The sequence below is a fragment of the Lycorma delicatula genome, chromosome 1 (assembly GCF_047948215.1).
Source record: "Lycorma delicatula isolate Av1 chromosome 1, ASM4794821v1, whole genome shotgun sequence".
Lineage (NCBI taxonomy): Eukaryota > Metazoa > Arthropoda > Insecta > Hemiptera > Fulgoridae > Lycorma > Lycorma delicatula.
This window is the reverse complement of record NC_134455.1, coordinates 375,893,656-375,907,360: the sequence shown is the minus strand read 5'-3', so window position 1 is coordinate 375,907,360 and position 13,705 is coordinate 375,893,656. Positions and strand designations below refer to the sequence as shown.

The window sequence follows — 13,705 nt, the reverse complement described above, 5'->3', positions numbered from 1 at the left end:
AGGGGAAAACGGGAAAGGGTAAAAAGGAAACTGGGAGATGGATGAGGGAGAAGGGTAAAAGGGAGAAGTTGGAAAGGGAAAAGGGGAAGGAGAATAAGTGAAAGGTAAAATTTGTGAAGTTCAGTTTTTTAATTTTTTTATCAAATTTTCAATTGTGTTCATTTAAACACACACACACACACTCTCTCTCTCTCTCTCTCTTTTTATTATGGCTTATATTTTTGTTTTTCTTTTTTTTTATTAGGTCCTTCTGCGGGACATGAACAAAAATAATTAAGATAATCCATGGCGCTGCCTCTGCGCCTGAGTATAGCGTTACTGCTCTTCGTCGCCGCTCAAGGTAAGAAATTTAATTAATAAACTGCATACTATGAAAGTACTAAATAAATTATCTTATAAAAATGTAATTACCACAAAAACTAATAATTTTTTTTCACATTTAATTATTATGAAGAATAATAACAATCTAGTTATTAAAATTTTTTCCTAATTAATTACTGAATACAAAAAAGAAGAGTACTATTTATACATTTAGCTTTTTTCCCATGAGACATTTTTTCCCTTTTTATTTAAATTTAACTCAGCTGAGAGACAAAGCCATGTATAAAACAATAATACCACTGTATCCGCTTTATTTTTAAATTACCTAAAAATGTATTAATCATACAAAAAATAGTACTACACGTCTTTTTTTTGTTTGGTTTTTTTAAAGTTTTAATGTAAATGTAACCATTAAAAAGTTATTTCGAAATTTATGGAAATTCTGATTTCGGCAAAAAAGTTGTAGAATGTTAATAAAATTAATTAATACACATTTTTTATTTATGCATTTATATTAATAGATGTGTGTTTCTTTCGCAGTATTCTGATTGGTATTCGAATTTACTTCAAAAATTCTTATTGTGAGAAACTTTTTGGACGTAAATAATTTTCAAATACATGCCAAGAATGAGATTTTTTAAATTTCCTTTCTCATTCATCTAAAACCTTTTCACTTCGCACTCTATCAATCCATATAATTTTTAACATTCCGCTGTATTTGAAAAAAGATTTAAAAAGTATATTTCTAATAAGTAGGTTAACTGAAAAATAATTAGAGAATAAATAAAGATTGACATTCATTTCACAATATGTGAGATACTAAATTTAAGATTGAACAATACTTTATTATGAAGCACAATTTAATTACATTATTACTTTGAAAATTCGATTTGTGTTTTTAAACAGTCTTTATTTTTTTCGGATCACAGGAAATTTTGCTTTTCTTTAAAAACATGGATGGATAAAAGATAACGGAAAAATTTAGCCTTGCACGTATGCTTTAGACTACGCTTTAGTTTATTATTAATTGTTGAAAAATATTAGTAGATAATTATTTTAATTTTAAATCGTAACCAGAGAAAAGATTTTGTATTTTATATATATTAAATTACTTCTTTGAAACGCTGTCAAAATGATGCCAGTTTACAATTTTAATCACTGAATGGTATTAAAATTACTAAATATAATTTGTAAATACAGTACAATATAGCATCCAAAATACACAGAGTTTCAAATTTAGGGTATGCTCATAGTGCAGGCAGGAATTAGACTCAGATAGCCGGCGCCAACCGGCGCGAGAAATTTATTTGATCACTCTTTAATTGAGAAAAAAAATATTTTTTAAAATTGCTTTTATTTAACTAATATTAATATTAACATTAATAAAAAAAGGAAAGAAATTAGAAAACCCCTCTAAAAAGTAAAAAATTAAATCAAATTGAGAATTTAAACCAAAAAATATAATATATTAACAAATACAAAAATGCACTGAAAAGTAAATATGAAATATATAAATATCTAATAAATAACCAATAAATAAATGTAATAATTATTCAATTTTAAAATAAAAAGTAATGAAAATATTTAGTTAAATAAAAGCGTGGCGCAGTCTTTATAATTTATTTAAAATAACAAAACATTTATTTTTACAACAATTAATCTTTATTTCATTTTCAATAACGACGCGAGGAGGCAGAAAGGTCTGCTGGAACCTCTCCAGTTGGGACTGACTAGCTATAAGTAACAATTTGGGGAAATGCACCCAATCGCTTTCTTTGTACGTGTTCTCACATAGTTGAAGTTCATCTGGGAATTCTGCTTGTAATCTAAGCCAAATTGAATGCACTCTTTCCGCTAAAAGTTTCATTTTAATTAATTATGAATTTTTATTTAATGAATCCGTAATTACGATTACAATTATAATAATGATATTAACCCTTAAAGGTCATGTCGGTGCAACTTTTAACCATCAAAGAATTAAAACTTGAATTATTTTATTACATATAAATAAAGTATATACATATACTAAACAACCTCATTAAACAAAAAATATATTTTAAAATACAGCAAATGTCTATAAATACTTATTCGAAAAGATTGTTATAAAACCTGCGCCACGCTTTTATTTCACTAAATATTTTCATTACTTTTAATTTTAAAAATTATAAATTATTACATTTATTTATTGGTTATTTATTAGATATTTATATAATTTATTTTTTACTTTTCAGTCCATTTTTATATTTGTTAATATTACTTTTTTTTTTTAAATTCTCAATTTGATTTAATTCTTTGTTTTACTTTTTAGAGGGTTTTTCTAATTTGTTTTCTTTTTTTATTAATGTTAATATTAATTAAATAAAAGCTTTATTAATAATAATTTTTTATATGTAATCAAATATATTTTTGTAATTTTTTTTGTTTTTTTGAATTATTTTTAAGACTAAAAAAAAAGTAAAAATATTTATTTTTATATATCGAAGTTACATACGTTTACCAAATTTCAATCATTTTCATACGATAGATGAAAAGATATAGCAGTTTTCGATTGTAACTAAAGCAACTTAAATAAAAGCTTATAAAGGTACTCCTAGTAAGCCTTCCCCCTAAACTTATCAATTTATTGAACACTGCTTCGTTCTGGTGTTTTTTTTATATTAATGCTGCATTTTTGAAGCTATAGTAAAAATTACCTTTTCATCACTCATCTCCATGACTGAAAATGAAAAATAAATGATGTTTTTATGTCTACAATTTGCCTCCACTATGTGAACACCCGCGCTCTTGTGGACGCCGGCTTTCGGAATTTGATTTCCTACCTACACTATGCGCGTACATGTACAGATCGGGCTGAATTGCTAACAGCGGTCTGAGCATGCGCATTTGCAACTGTAACAAATCTCATCTGATTTAGATGACTAATCTTCAGTACATTCCGATTAACGTTAAAAATGGACTATAAAGGTATCAAGCAACGCATTACCACATATAAAAGTCGATACTAACACATGAAATATAATAAAAACATATATTTTTATTGTGCCATCATTACAGTCAAAATAGAAATCGTTTGGGTAAATTTCTAAGAAGACATAATAACAGCATATTCTACCCTACTAAAGGGCAGTTGTATGTGGGTATGTGTTTGTGTGTCCGTCCCCCTTAGCTTAGCGTTGGAATGTACCGATCACTTTTTCTTAACTGCAGTAATAAGCCCTCATTGAGAGCTTTCCAATGGTATATCATAAGTGGTACTTATTTTCATCGGTTCCAGAGTTATAGCCAAATGAAATTTTGATTAATAAAATATTTGGATCTTTCAAGGGCACATCGGTTCAAATCAGACTTCATCCTTTTTTTTAACTTTTTTTTATTTAAATTTATTGATTTATTAATAATTATTAACCTTTGATTGTAAAAAAGTTTATTATAAATAATAATTCAATAATGACAATATGAAAAAAATATCAGAAGTTATTAAGGAAATAGAATTTTATGTACTTTTCATTAAAAAAAAAACGTGTATATGTAATTTAATAAGGGGTACAAGGAAGTCGTATGGTGTCCACATCAGTTTTTTTTTTATTATGTGATTGTTTTTCTTCATAAAATAATGAACTATAACCAAAAAGTAAGTACTGGAATGTACCGATCACTAGCAGAAAATCCCGATTCGTTAGTATGAATTTCTACAGTTTAATTTCTAATTTAACTTTCGTTATATAAATTTTCATCATTCAAAAAAATATAATCAATTTTCGACGCCTAATAATCCCATTCCGAGTCGCCGCCCGCCAGGGCAACCCACCCGGAGGGCATAGCTGCGGAGGGCGTTTCTACCACACGCCTCTGCAACTATTTTATTATAACACGCTTATTTTAAATTTTAAAATGATCTGTTTTATTTTACATTTAAAGTTTTTTGCAATTTTGCAATTTTTTTGCAATTTTCTGATTTTAAGTTTAATTTTGCAACAAAACATTTTGGTTATAATAAGATATTTATATTATATCATATTACAAAAAAGAAAAAATATATATATTATTTATAATAACATATTTATTTGCTGATGATATAGTAATTCTAGCCGAGAGTAAAAAGGATTTAGAAGAAACAATGAACGGCATAGATGAAGTCCTACGCAAGAATTATCGCATGAAAATAAACAAGAACAAAACAAAAGTAATGAAATGTGGTAGAAATAACAAAGATGGACCACTGAATGTGAAAATAGGAGGAGAAAAGATTATGGAGGTAGAAGAATTTTGTTATTTGGGAAGTAGAATTACTAAAGATGGACGAAGCAGGAGCGATATAAAATGCCGAATAGCACAGGCGAAACAAGCCTTCAGTCAGAAATATAATTTGTTTACATCAAAAATTAATTTAAATGTCAGGAAAACATTTTTGAAAGTATATGTTTGGAGTGTCGCTTTATATGGAAGTGAAACTTGGACGATCGGAGTATCTGAGAAGAAAAGATTAGAAGCTTTTGAAATGCGGTGCTGTAGGAGAATGTTAAAAATCAGATGGGTGGATAAAGTGACAAATGAAGAGGTATTGCGGCAAATAGATGAAGCATTTGGAAAAATATAGTTAAAAGAAGAGACAGACTTATAGGCCACATACTAAGGCATCCTGGAATAGTCGCTTTAATATTGGAAGGACAGGTAGAAGGGAAAAATTGTGTAGGCAGGCCACGTTTGGAATATGTAAAACAAATTGTTAGGGATGTAGGATGTAGAGGGTATACTGAAATGAAACGACTAGCACTAGATAAGGAATCTTGGAGAGCTGCATCAAACCAGTCAAATGACTGAAGACAAAAAAAAAATTATTTAAATATAAATATATAATATAAACATAGTGATAAGAGTTATTCAGTGATTAAAATTAACAATATTAAAAAGTGCTTATAAATAATAATATTATTATATTTATTATCTTTATTATTATATCTATTTATATTATATTTATAATATAATATTATTTATATTATCTCTATTGTTGCATCGCTACAAGGCTGTATCTGTTAAGTCTGCCTAGTAGAATTGTACATTCTGTACAAATTATAAGTTTATCGTTCTTCATTTTGTAACGTATCTGCAATTTTTCAATTCCTTTTTATTACAGTTGATCCAAATTAAGAACAATTAATAACTCTTACCAGTTGTTTTAATATGACATTTAAGGTACAATTTAAAAATTACGAGAATAAGTTTAATTTTTTCCTCTTTTTTTAATTATTTTTTAAAAGCGGTTTTATTATTCTTAATTTTTCAAAATATTCTTTATCCAGATGAAAATAAAAGATCATAAAACACGGAATGTATTTAAATCACTTCTCGTCAACAATAAAATAAGTATCTTGTTAAATGAGTTGACATAAAAATTTATCAAACCTTTCTTTCTCTCTTAACGTGTTTATGTGTAATTATTGTTTAAAAAAAGAAGAGATGTGAGATCTTTTCTTTTACCAAAGACATTATTTAATATTTATTAAACTTGCGATTTAACAATTAATGGATTTATAAAAAAAAAATTGTTTCCTTTAGAAAATAAATAGTAGCCTAATGAAGAAGATATTCAAAATTGGTAAAAACTGGATTTCTAAATTGAGTAGAAAAGTTATATTTTTAAAGCGTGACTGACAAAATAGTTGTTGATTTTCCGGGTTGAGTATTATTGTAACAGAGTACAATAGTAAGAGTTAAATGTGACTAGGACAGAATTATTTGTCATTTTAATGACTTAATAAATGAAAGTGAATTTGTGCGTGATGTTATGTTGGAAAATTGTGATGTGATGATGATATCAACCATATAATGATGTTCACTATCATTAAGATGTTCGTTTGGCATTGAAGAACATATATATATATATATATATATATATATATATAAACATATTTATATACATATATAAATATGTGTGTGTATTATTTATACAGTTACACAAAGTACAAATTATCCTGATTATTAATAAGGGGTTGATAAGAGATAACATCCAGAAAAATTGCCTTTTTTTATTTTGTGGATACTTTTTTTTTATCTGTTAGCATTTACAATCGAGGAACAGATTTAACAATGAGTGGAAACCGACTATCATACAAACTCCTCTGCCATGAATGACCCACCTATTGGAGAATCCAATTAATAGCTCCAAAGAAAACGTGGGTCAAGAAGATCGATGACGATATAAAAAAAACGCAGGGTAAACCTTAATCAGGCCAGGAAAACAGCCATGGATCGTCATGCATGAAAGCGTCTTGTTAGTGAATTAAGTCAACCACTGGCACCCATAACAGCGTACAAGTTTAGGAGTCGTTTCAATCCAGACCCCAGCTAGGGATCAAAAGAAGAAGAAGACAATGAATACCTCATAGGGGTCCATAAGTAAATTTGATTCATGGTAATAAGGTGAAGAGAGGTCCCCGACGAAACCCCTCATTAAAGCATACTGAGATTCAACACCTCATACATAAGAGAGCATTTGTATAAGTGGACCACGTAAAGTTCAGTACTTAACATAGCACTAGAAATAAATCACAGGAAGAAAAAATAAAAAATAAAAATAATGTAATCTATACATATATATGAAAACAACCACTATAAATAAATTTAAAAAAAATTAGTTAGTAACAGTAGTTGTAATTTGTAGAGATCATCAAAGTGATGTTCACTACACAGTGACAGACTCATCCTGTGTTCCCACTTCTAGGTTCCTTCTCCAGGGGTCAGTCCTTTGGTTACAACTCCCAGGTCCAGCACATGTAAACGTTTTAGTCGCCTTATGTCATCGCTGTTGTCCAATAGATTTACTGACAGGAAATTTATATATTTGTCTAACCTCTGTTTATACCGCAAGCTAACCTTTTAATACTTAACTATATAAATTTTTCGTTATTATACCCGAAGAGATTAAATTATTTTGATTAATGAACTTCAAGAAAGTGAAAAGGGGTTGGTTACATTTTAATTTATATATAATTAGTTTATCAACGGGTTGGTATAGTGGTTAACTCGTCATCGTAAATCAGTTATTTAACAGCTGTTTTTCGAAGACGAAGGTTCTGAGGTTCGAATCCTAGTAAAAGCTAGTTTATTTTATATGGATTTGAATACTAGGCAATGAAAACCGGTATAATTTGGTAGTTACGAGGGTTATTTTTTTTCAAGGTCTGATTGGTCACGAAATTAAAACCACAGTGAAAAAAAAAAATTATTTTGTAACAAGTACTTACATAGTTACGCTATTTCACTACATATTTGCCCTTCCGATTCAAACATTTGTCGTAGCGTGGTACGAACTTTCCAATATCCTCGTCATAGAATGGAACCCCTGTGTTTTCATCCATGTTTCTACGCTGGTCTGCAGCTCGATGTCTGTGCCAAAATGTTGTCCTCCTAGCCAGCGTTTCATGTGAGCAAAGAGGTGAAAATCGGATGGAGCCAATTTCGGGCTGTATGGTGGGTGAATAAGAATAAGGGGAGAGGAATGTTGTCATCAGGCATTGTCTTTCTCCATGACAATCCTCGGCCGCACACTGCAACTGTAACAAAGAAGCTCCTGCAGCGTTTTAGTTGGGAACTGTTTGATCGTAGAGTAACAGTAACATCTCATCGATACGTAAACATGTCGAATGAATTTCTGCGACCGAAACTGAATGACTTTCAAGGATATGAAATTTGGTTTCAACAGGATGGTGCCACCGCCCATACGGCGAAAATCGCAATAGATGTTCTGCGAGAAACCTTTCCTGGACGTTTGATTTCCCGATTTGGCGACATTTCTTGGCCAGCGCGTTCACCTGATCTGGCTATTTGTGATTTTTTTCTGTGAGGGTATCTCAAACATAAAGTCTTCAGTAGTCGACCACAGTCAATTGCAGAACTCAAGGAGGCCATTCAACGAGAAATTGAAGCGGTTCCACCAGTGATGATTGAGCGAGCAATGTCAAATTTTAGAATGAGGTTAAGCGAGTGTGTGAGGAGTAATGGAAAACATTTGGACGACATAATATTCAAATTACAAAAAAATCTATGTAAATAATTCACTATAAATTGCAAAAATTGATTTTTAATTTGATATATTATATGTTTTAAATGGTACGAAACACAGTTTAATTATTATCCCTCAAAAATCGTCAGGTTTATATGCCGGACCCTGTATAATGAACGTCATTACTACCGAAGAAAACAACTCTGAGTAGTGCTTTATGTACCACAGATGTTTAATATGTACTGTAACTTGCAGAAAGAAGTAATAATGCAGAGTATAAAGTGATAGATTAGAATACTCTTTCTTTGTGAAACAGTGCGATAAATATGTAGTCTGCACTCAGTGAGAGAACATCACAAAATAAACATACTCATAAGTATCTTTATTTACATGTACATGTACATACTCATAAGTATGTTTATTTTGTCAAACAGTGGCACACTGTTTTATCAACAGTGGCACAACCGCAATACAACATTTTTCTTCTTGTTGTAACTATAATCAGGCAACTTCATCTTGAGGAAAGTTCAAGATCTATTTAGGTAGCGAGTATTCATTTTATCAACAATCCTTCAAGAGATCAAGGTCTTTTACTATTACTAGTCACACATTACTATCAAAACTTTTATGTTGATCTGTTTAAATATACATTAATAATAAAAAATTATTTTCATCCAGTTATTAAAGAGCCACCTAAGAATATTTACAGGATTCTTACAGGAATAAAATCGTTTATTTTTGGGATTAGTAGTTGGCATGGGAATACGATATATCCGATTAAAAAATAACCAATTATTGCGGTTATAAAATTACCAATTAGTTACTTTGTGGCTTAGATCATACCTTAATAACTTTATTAAGTAGTAATATGGCTACTTGATAAAATAAGAAATTATATTTTTGGATACCAGTAATCATTTTAGAGATTAAGATTATTAAATTAAAAAATAAATATTAGAGAATAATAATTAGAGATAAAAAATACTTAATTCTTAAAGAAATTACTAGAAGAAAGAAATTACTTTTCTGCTAAGGAATACAAAATAAAAATACTATATCCTAATTGTAAATTTGGTTGTTTAATAACGGATGTAGTATTAATATACGTTACGGTATTCCTAACTTAATACAATATCTTAATGAAGATTCATTTATTATACACGTATAGCGATATAATGTTTGGTTCTATCGTATGTTTCATCCAAGGGTCTGGGTCAAGTTCATAAGTTAAAAAAAATTTTATGTTGAAAGTCACGAATTAAATAAACATTAATGACCTTATAACCTATGTAATTATGTTTGTGACATTATTAATCGGTTTTGCGCTCTTAAATTGTCGTCTACATAATACAAAAGGGATTTTTTTAAATACAAAACAATAGTAATAATAATGAGAATCAAATTAACCGTTACTTCCAATTGTATATATTTTTTCATGTATCATTAAAGAACGGATTCAACGTATTTTATTGAAATTTACAGAATCTTTTTTGATACCTTTATCAGTGTAAAGGTTTGTATTAATTTTTTCATTTTTTGTTTGTTCCATTCGCTTTTGATATATATAAAAAAATGACACCAATATTTACATAAAGCTTCTCAAATAACAAAAAGAAAAGTTGACAGCGATGTTGTTGAAATTATTTTCATAAATTTAAAAATTAACCGTTCACTCAATAATAGATTAAAAAAAGGTTTTTTATAATAAGCTTATTTATTTTCTTACAAAAAGATTACATTTTTAAAAACCTGAATTAAAAAAAAAAAGAATTTTTTTTGTATGAAAAAAGGAATGCTGTGTGAGCATCAAGATGAGATCTGAGGAAAAGGTTAGCAAAATAATTTGCCAACAAATAAAAATGAGTTCAGTTGCTTTTAATGGAGCAGAAATAAGGAAATTTTGGGAAAGATGATGAAAATTATTATAAGCACTAAAAATATGGATGTAGATAATAGAGAATAAAATAAATAGATTAAACGAAAAGTACAGAAGTGCTGAATAGAGTTAGAAAATAATTAAGTAATAAAAAAACAGGATTGAGCATTAGTTAAGAAGAAAATATGGACATACGAGGTGCGACAATAAAGTAATGAGACTGATGTGAAAAAAAATGTTGCTTACCGTTTTAGTCATGTTTAGTGTTGTCTCCTTCAAAGTAGTTCACCTCTGATTGCACGCACTTATTCCAGCGCTTCTGCCATTGATGGTAACATTTCTGGAACTCATCTTCTGTAATATCCTCCAAGACCCTCGTCACAGCTTTTTGGACATCTTGTGTTGTTTGAAAATGGTGTCCCTTGACCGCCATTTTGACTCTTGGAAATAGAAAAAAATCGCACGGAGCGATATCTGGTGAATAAGGTGGCTGTGGTAGTACTGAAATTTGTTTTGAGGTTAAAATTGCTGTACTGACAGAGCAGTATGGGATGGCGCATTATCGTGATCCAAAATCCAATTATCAGCAATGTCGGCACGGACACGAAGAACTCGTTTACGAAGTCTTTCTAAAAATTTATTTGTAGAAATATTGGATAACTGTTTGTCCAGGAGGCACCCGCTCTTTATGAACAATTCCCTTGGAATCGAAGAAGCACACAAGCATGCGTTTCACTTTTGACTTTGACATGCGAGCTTTTTTTGGTTTGGTCTGGGTGATCCCTTTTAGCACCATTGGGAACTTTGGTGTTTTGTTTCTGGATCGTATTGAAAAAACCAACCTTCATCGCCAGTGATAACACGGCTCAACAAATCTGGATTGATTTCCGTTTGCTCTAACAGATCGGCTGCCACATTTTTCTCGCTGTTGTTGTGTGAGGTTTTTCGGGACCATTTTTGCACAAATCTTTCTCATACCAAGATCTTCAGTTAATATTAGACGAACCGTTGCTCGATCGATGTTGAGTTCTTCTGCAATCATTTTCACGGATAATCTTCGATCAGATCGTACGATTTCACGCACCGTGGTCAAGTTGACGTCTGTCCGTGAGGTTGATGGTCGTCCACTGCGGTCTTCATCTTCAACATTCGTTCTCTCCGTCATCCTTAGTGACCGCGTCCATTCTTCTCTCGAATTATTATTGACTACCCCTTTCATACACCCGTTATTCTTTCGTTCCCATACTAATGCATGCACACATCTCTTGTTTTTTACACACACTCTCTCCTGTCCACTACCTGGATCTGGTTTCCCCCTTTTTTCTTTCACGCCATCTTTTCGGCAGAGTAGATCCAACATTTCTCCAGTACAGTCGCCTATGGCCATATTCTCCTGCAAACTTCATGATAATATTCTCATCCAAGCAAAATCTCCAAACTCGTCGCTACACATCTGAGATGATACGTATTATTCTACCACTAAACCACATCACACCTCTGTATTCCTGATACACCAGTGCGGACTACGCCCAGGATTACTGTATGTATTCATGTATCTGCATTCACGAGTTCGTCTCTTGATATTATTTGTGTGCTACAGGCAAGTTCAATTTTCATTATTACGTTAAACAGTGATTTTATCATTGAAATTTGTGGAACATTCAGTTCATCATACCTTATGCCTTTCGATTTCAAGTTTAGCTAAAATAAAACCATTTATTCAATTAAGTGCAATCATGATAGGTGGCTCAGCTATTTTACATGTTTAATTATTACGATTTGTTATTGTAATTAACTCTATAATTTATTTGTGCAACTTGTTGATCGCCGAGATTAATTCTTTGCTACTTATACACTGTATTCATAATACTTCTCGTAAATTAACCTAAAGCAAATTACTCCTGATGTGCAGGTATGTTTTAGGACTTTGTGATTTTTGTATTTTCAAGAATGCTTATCTATCAAAATAAACTCCATTTATATTATTACTTATTTTAACGCGATTATATTGTAATTAACGCCTTTCATACTGAAATTATTGTAATTTATTTTTTCTAAGCTAATAACATCTGTTCATTGCTAATTTTCATATTACAGCATATGTTAGTGGTGCAACTGTTTTACAGCTCCACTCTCTATTGATGTTATGTTTTAAGTATCTAATTTGAAAATAAGGTGTTTTATGTTCTCCTGTTTTCAGGCTTTGTTACATTGTGTACTTAAAAAATGTTTATTCATGTATTTTTGCATTTAACATCATTGTTCATTTGTTGATTCAGCTGATATGTTAAGTATTATTAAGTTATGTTAACTTCATAATTTCCTGTTATGTTTTATGATTATGATTATAGCATAAGTTCATTTGTTACACTTTCAGTAAAGTCCAATTTCTTTTGGCAAATACTAGCTGTGTGTTTTTTGTTAACTTTACCCAACATCAATTGTTTTTGAAATTTAAAAAATTTAAATAGAAGCCAGCATACGCAAACGCAGAATTTTAAGCAATAGTTTATATTTTTCGATTCGGAGAATTAGACAACGGCAAGAAATACAATGATCGGGAGACTAATTTTTTGACCGATAACAGTTTAATCTCGTGTTTCTTCCTTTTTTTACATCGTTTTCATTTTTGTTTTTTTTTGTATTGTTTATTATCCTCAATTACATGAATTGTATTTCCAATCTTTGTCTTCCTGTGGTGTTTTTTTCTTATATACCGCGGTTATTCATATTGCATAAAATTGACTAAACCTGAATAACATAATGTACGGCCTACAACTTACTTGTCTCTACAATTTTCTACCTAACAATTCTTTCCTCCCCTATTAGTCTTAACATCTTTTTATTTCTTTTTAATTTGATCGTCCCACATAATTTTCTACACCCTCCTGTAACGTTAAATTTCAAAGATCAATAATTTTTCCTTTAAAATTTAGGGACTTATAGATTGACCGGAGCATTGTGTAAAAAGTGATGGAAGAATTTTGAACTAATTATGTAATCATAAATTTTAAGTTCTTATTTTTTTTTTAATTTTCGTTTATTTGTTTTTTTTTAATTTTGTTCTACAGTTATTTTTTGCAATATGAGAGATTTTTTTCCTTTAAAAATTATAACATTTTCCTGACTCCTTTTGCGACAGTTTTCTTTCACTTTTAAACGTTTTTCTTGATACGTTATGTTTTTTGTAAAAAATAAATTTCTGTTTATTAATCTTCTCAAAATTAAATCCTCTACAAATTTTTTATAAATATCCTTTTTGTTTATTGATCATTTAAAGAAATAAATTTTCGCTAAATCTAAAAAACCAAAGAGAAATATTTTTGAGCTTAACAAGGGGATTTTCTCGATTTTAAAAAATACAGTTCTAAAAAAAACTTCTTTATTTTTCGGGTAAAAAAATCATATGAAACCACTAAAAAATTGCAAACATTTTCTAAAGAATTTTAGTAAATTAATTTTACCGTTGTAGAATAAATAAAACCGAAATTCGCTAACTGATACTT

General features: G+C 29.9%; 1 protein-coding gene across 1 annotated transcript in view; it reads left to right on the top strand.

Annotated features, from left to right (window-relative positions):
* The first annotated feature begins 267 nt into the window (after positions 1–267).
* Cad89D (cadherin 89D) overlaps positions 268–13,705 on the top strand; it is a 188,970-nt gene continuing 175,532 nt past the window's right edge. The window contains exon 1 of the mRNA XM_075355037.1: positions 268–340. Within this exon, the coding sequence (XP_075211152.1) occupies positions 286–340 (55 nt within the window). The 5' untranslated portion in view covers positions 268–285. The remainder of the gene's footprint in view (positions 341–13,705) is intronic.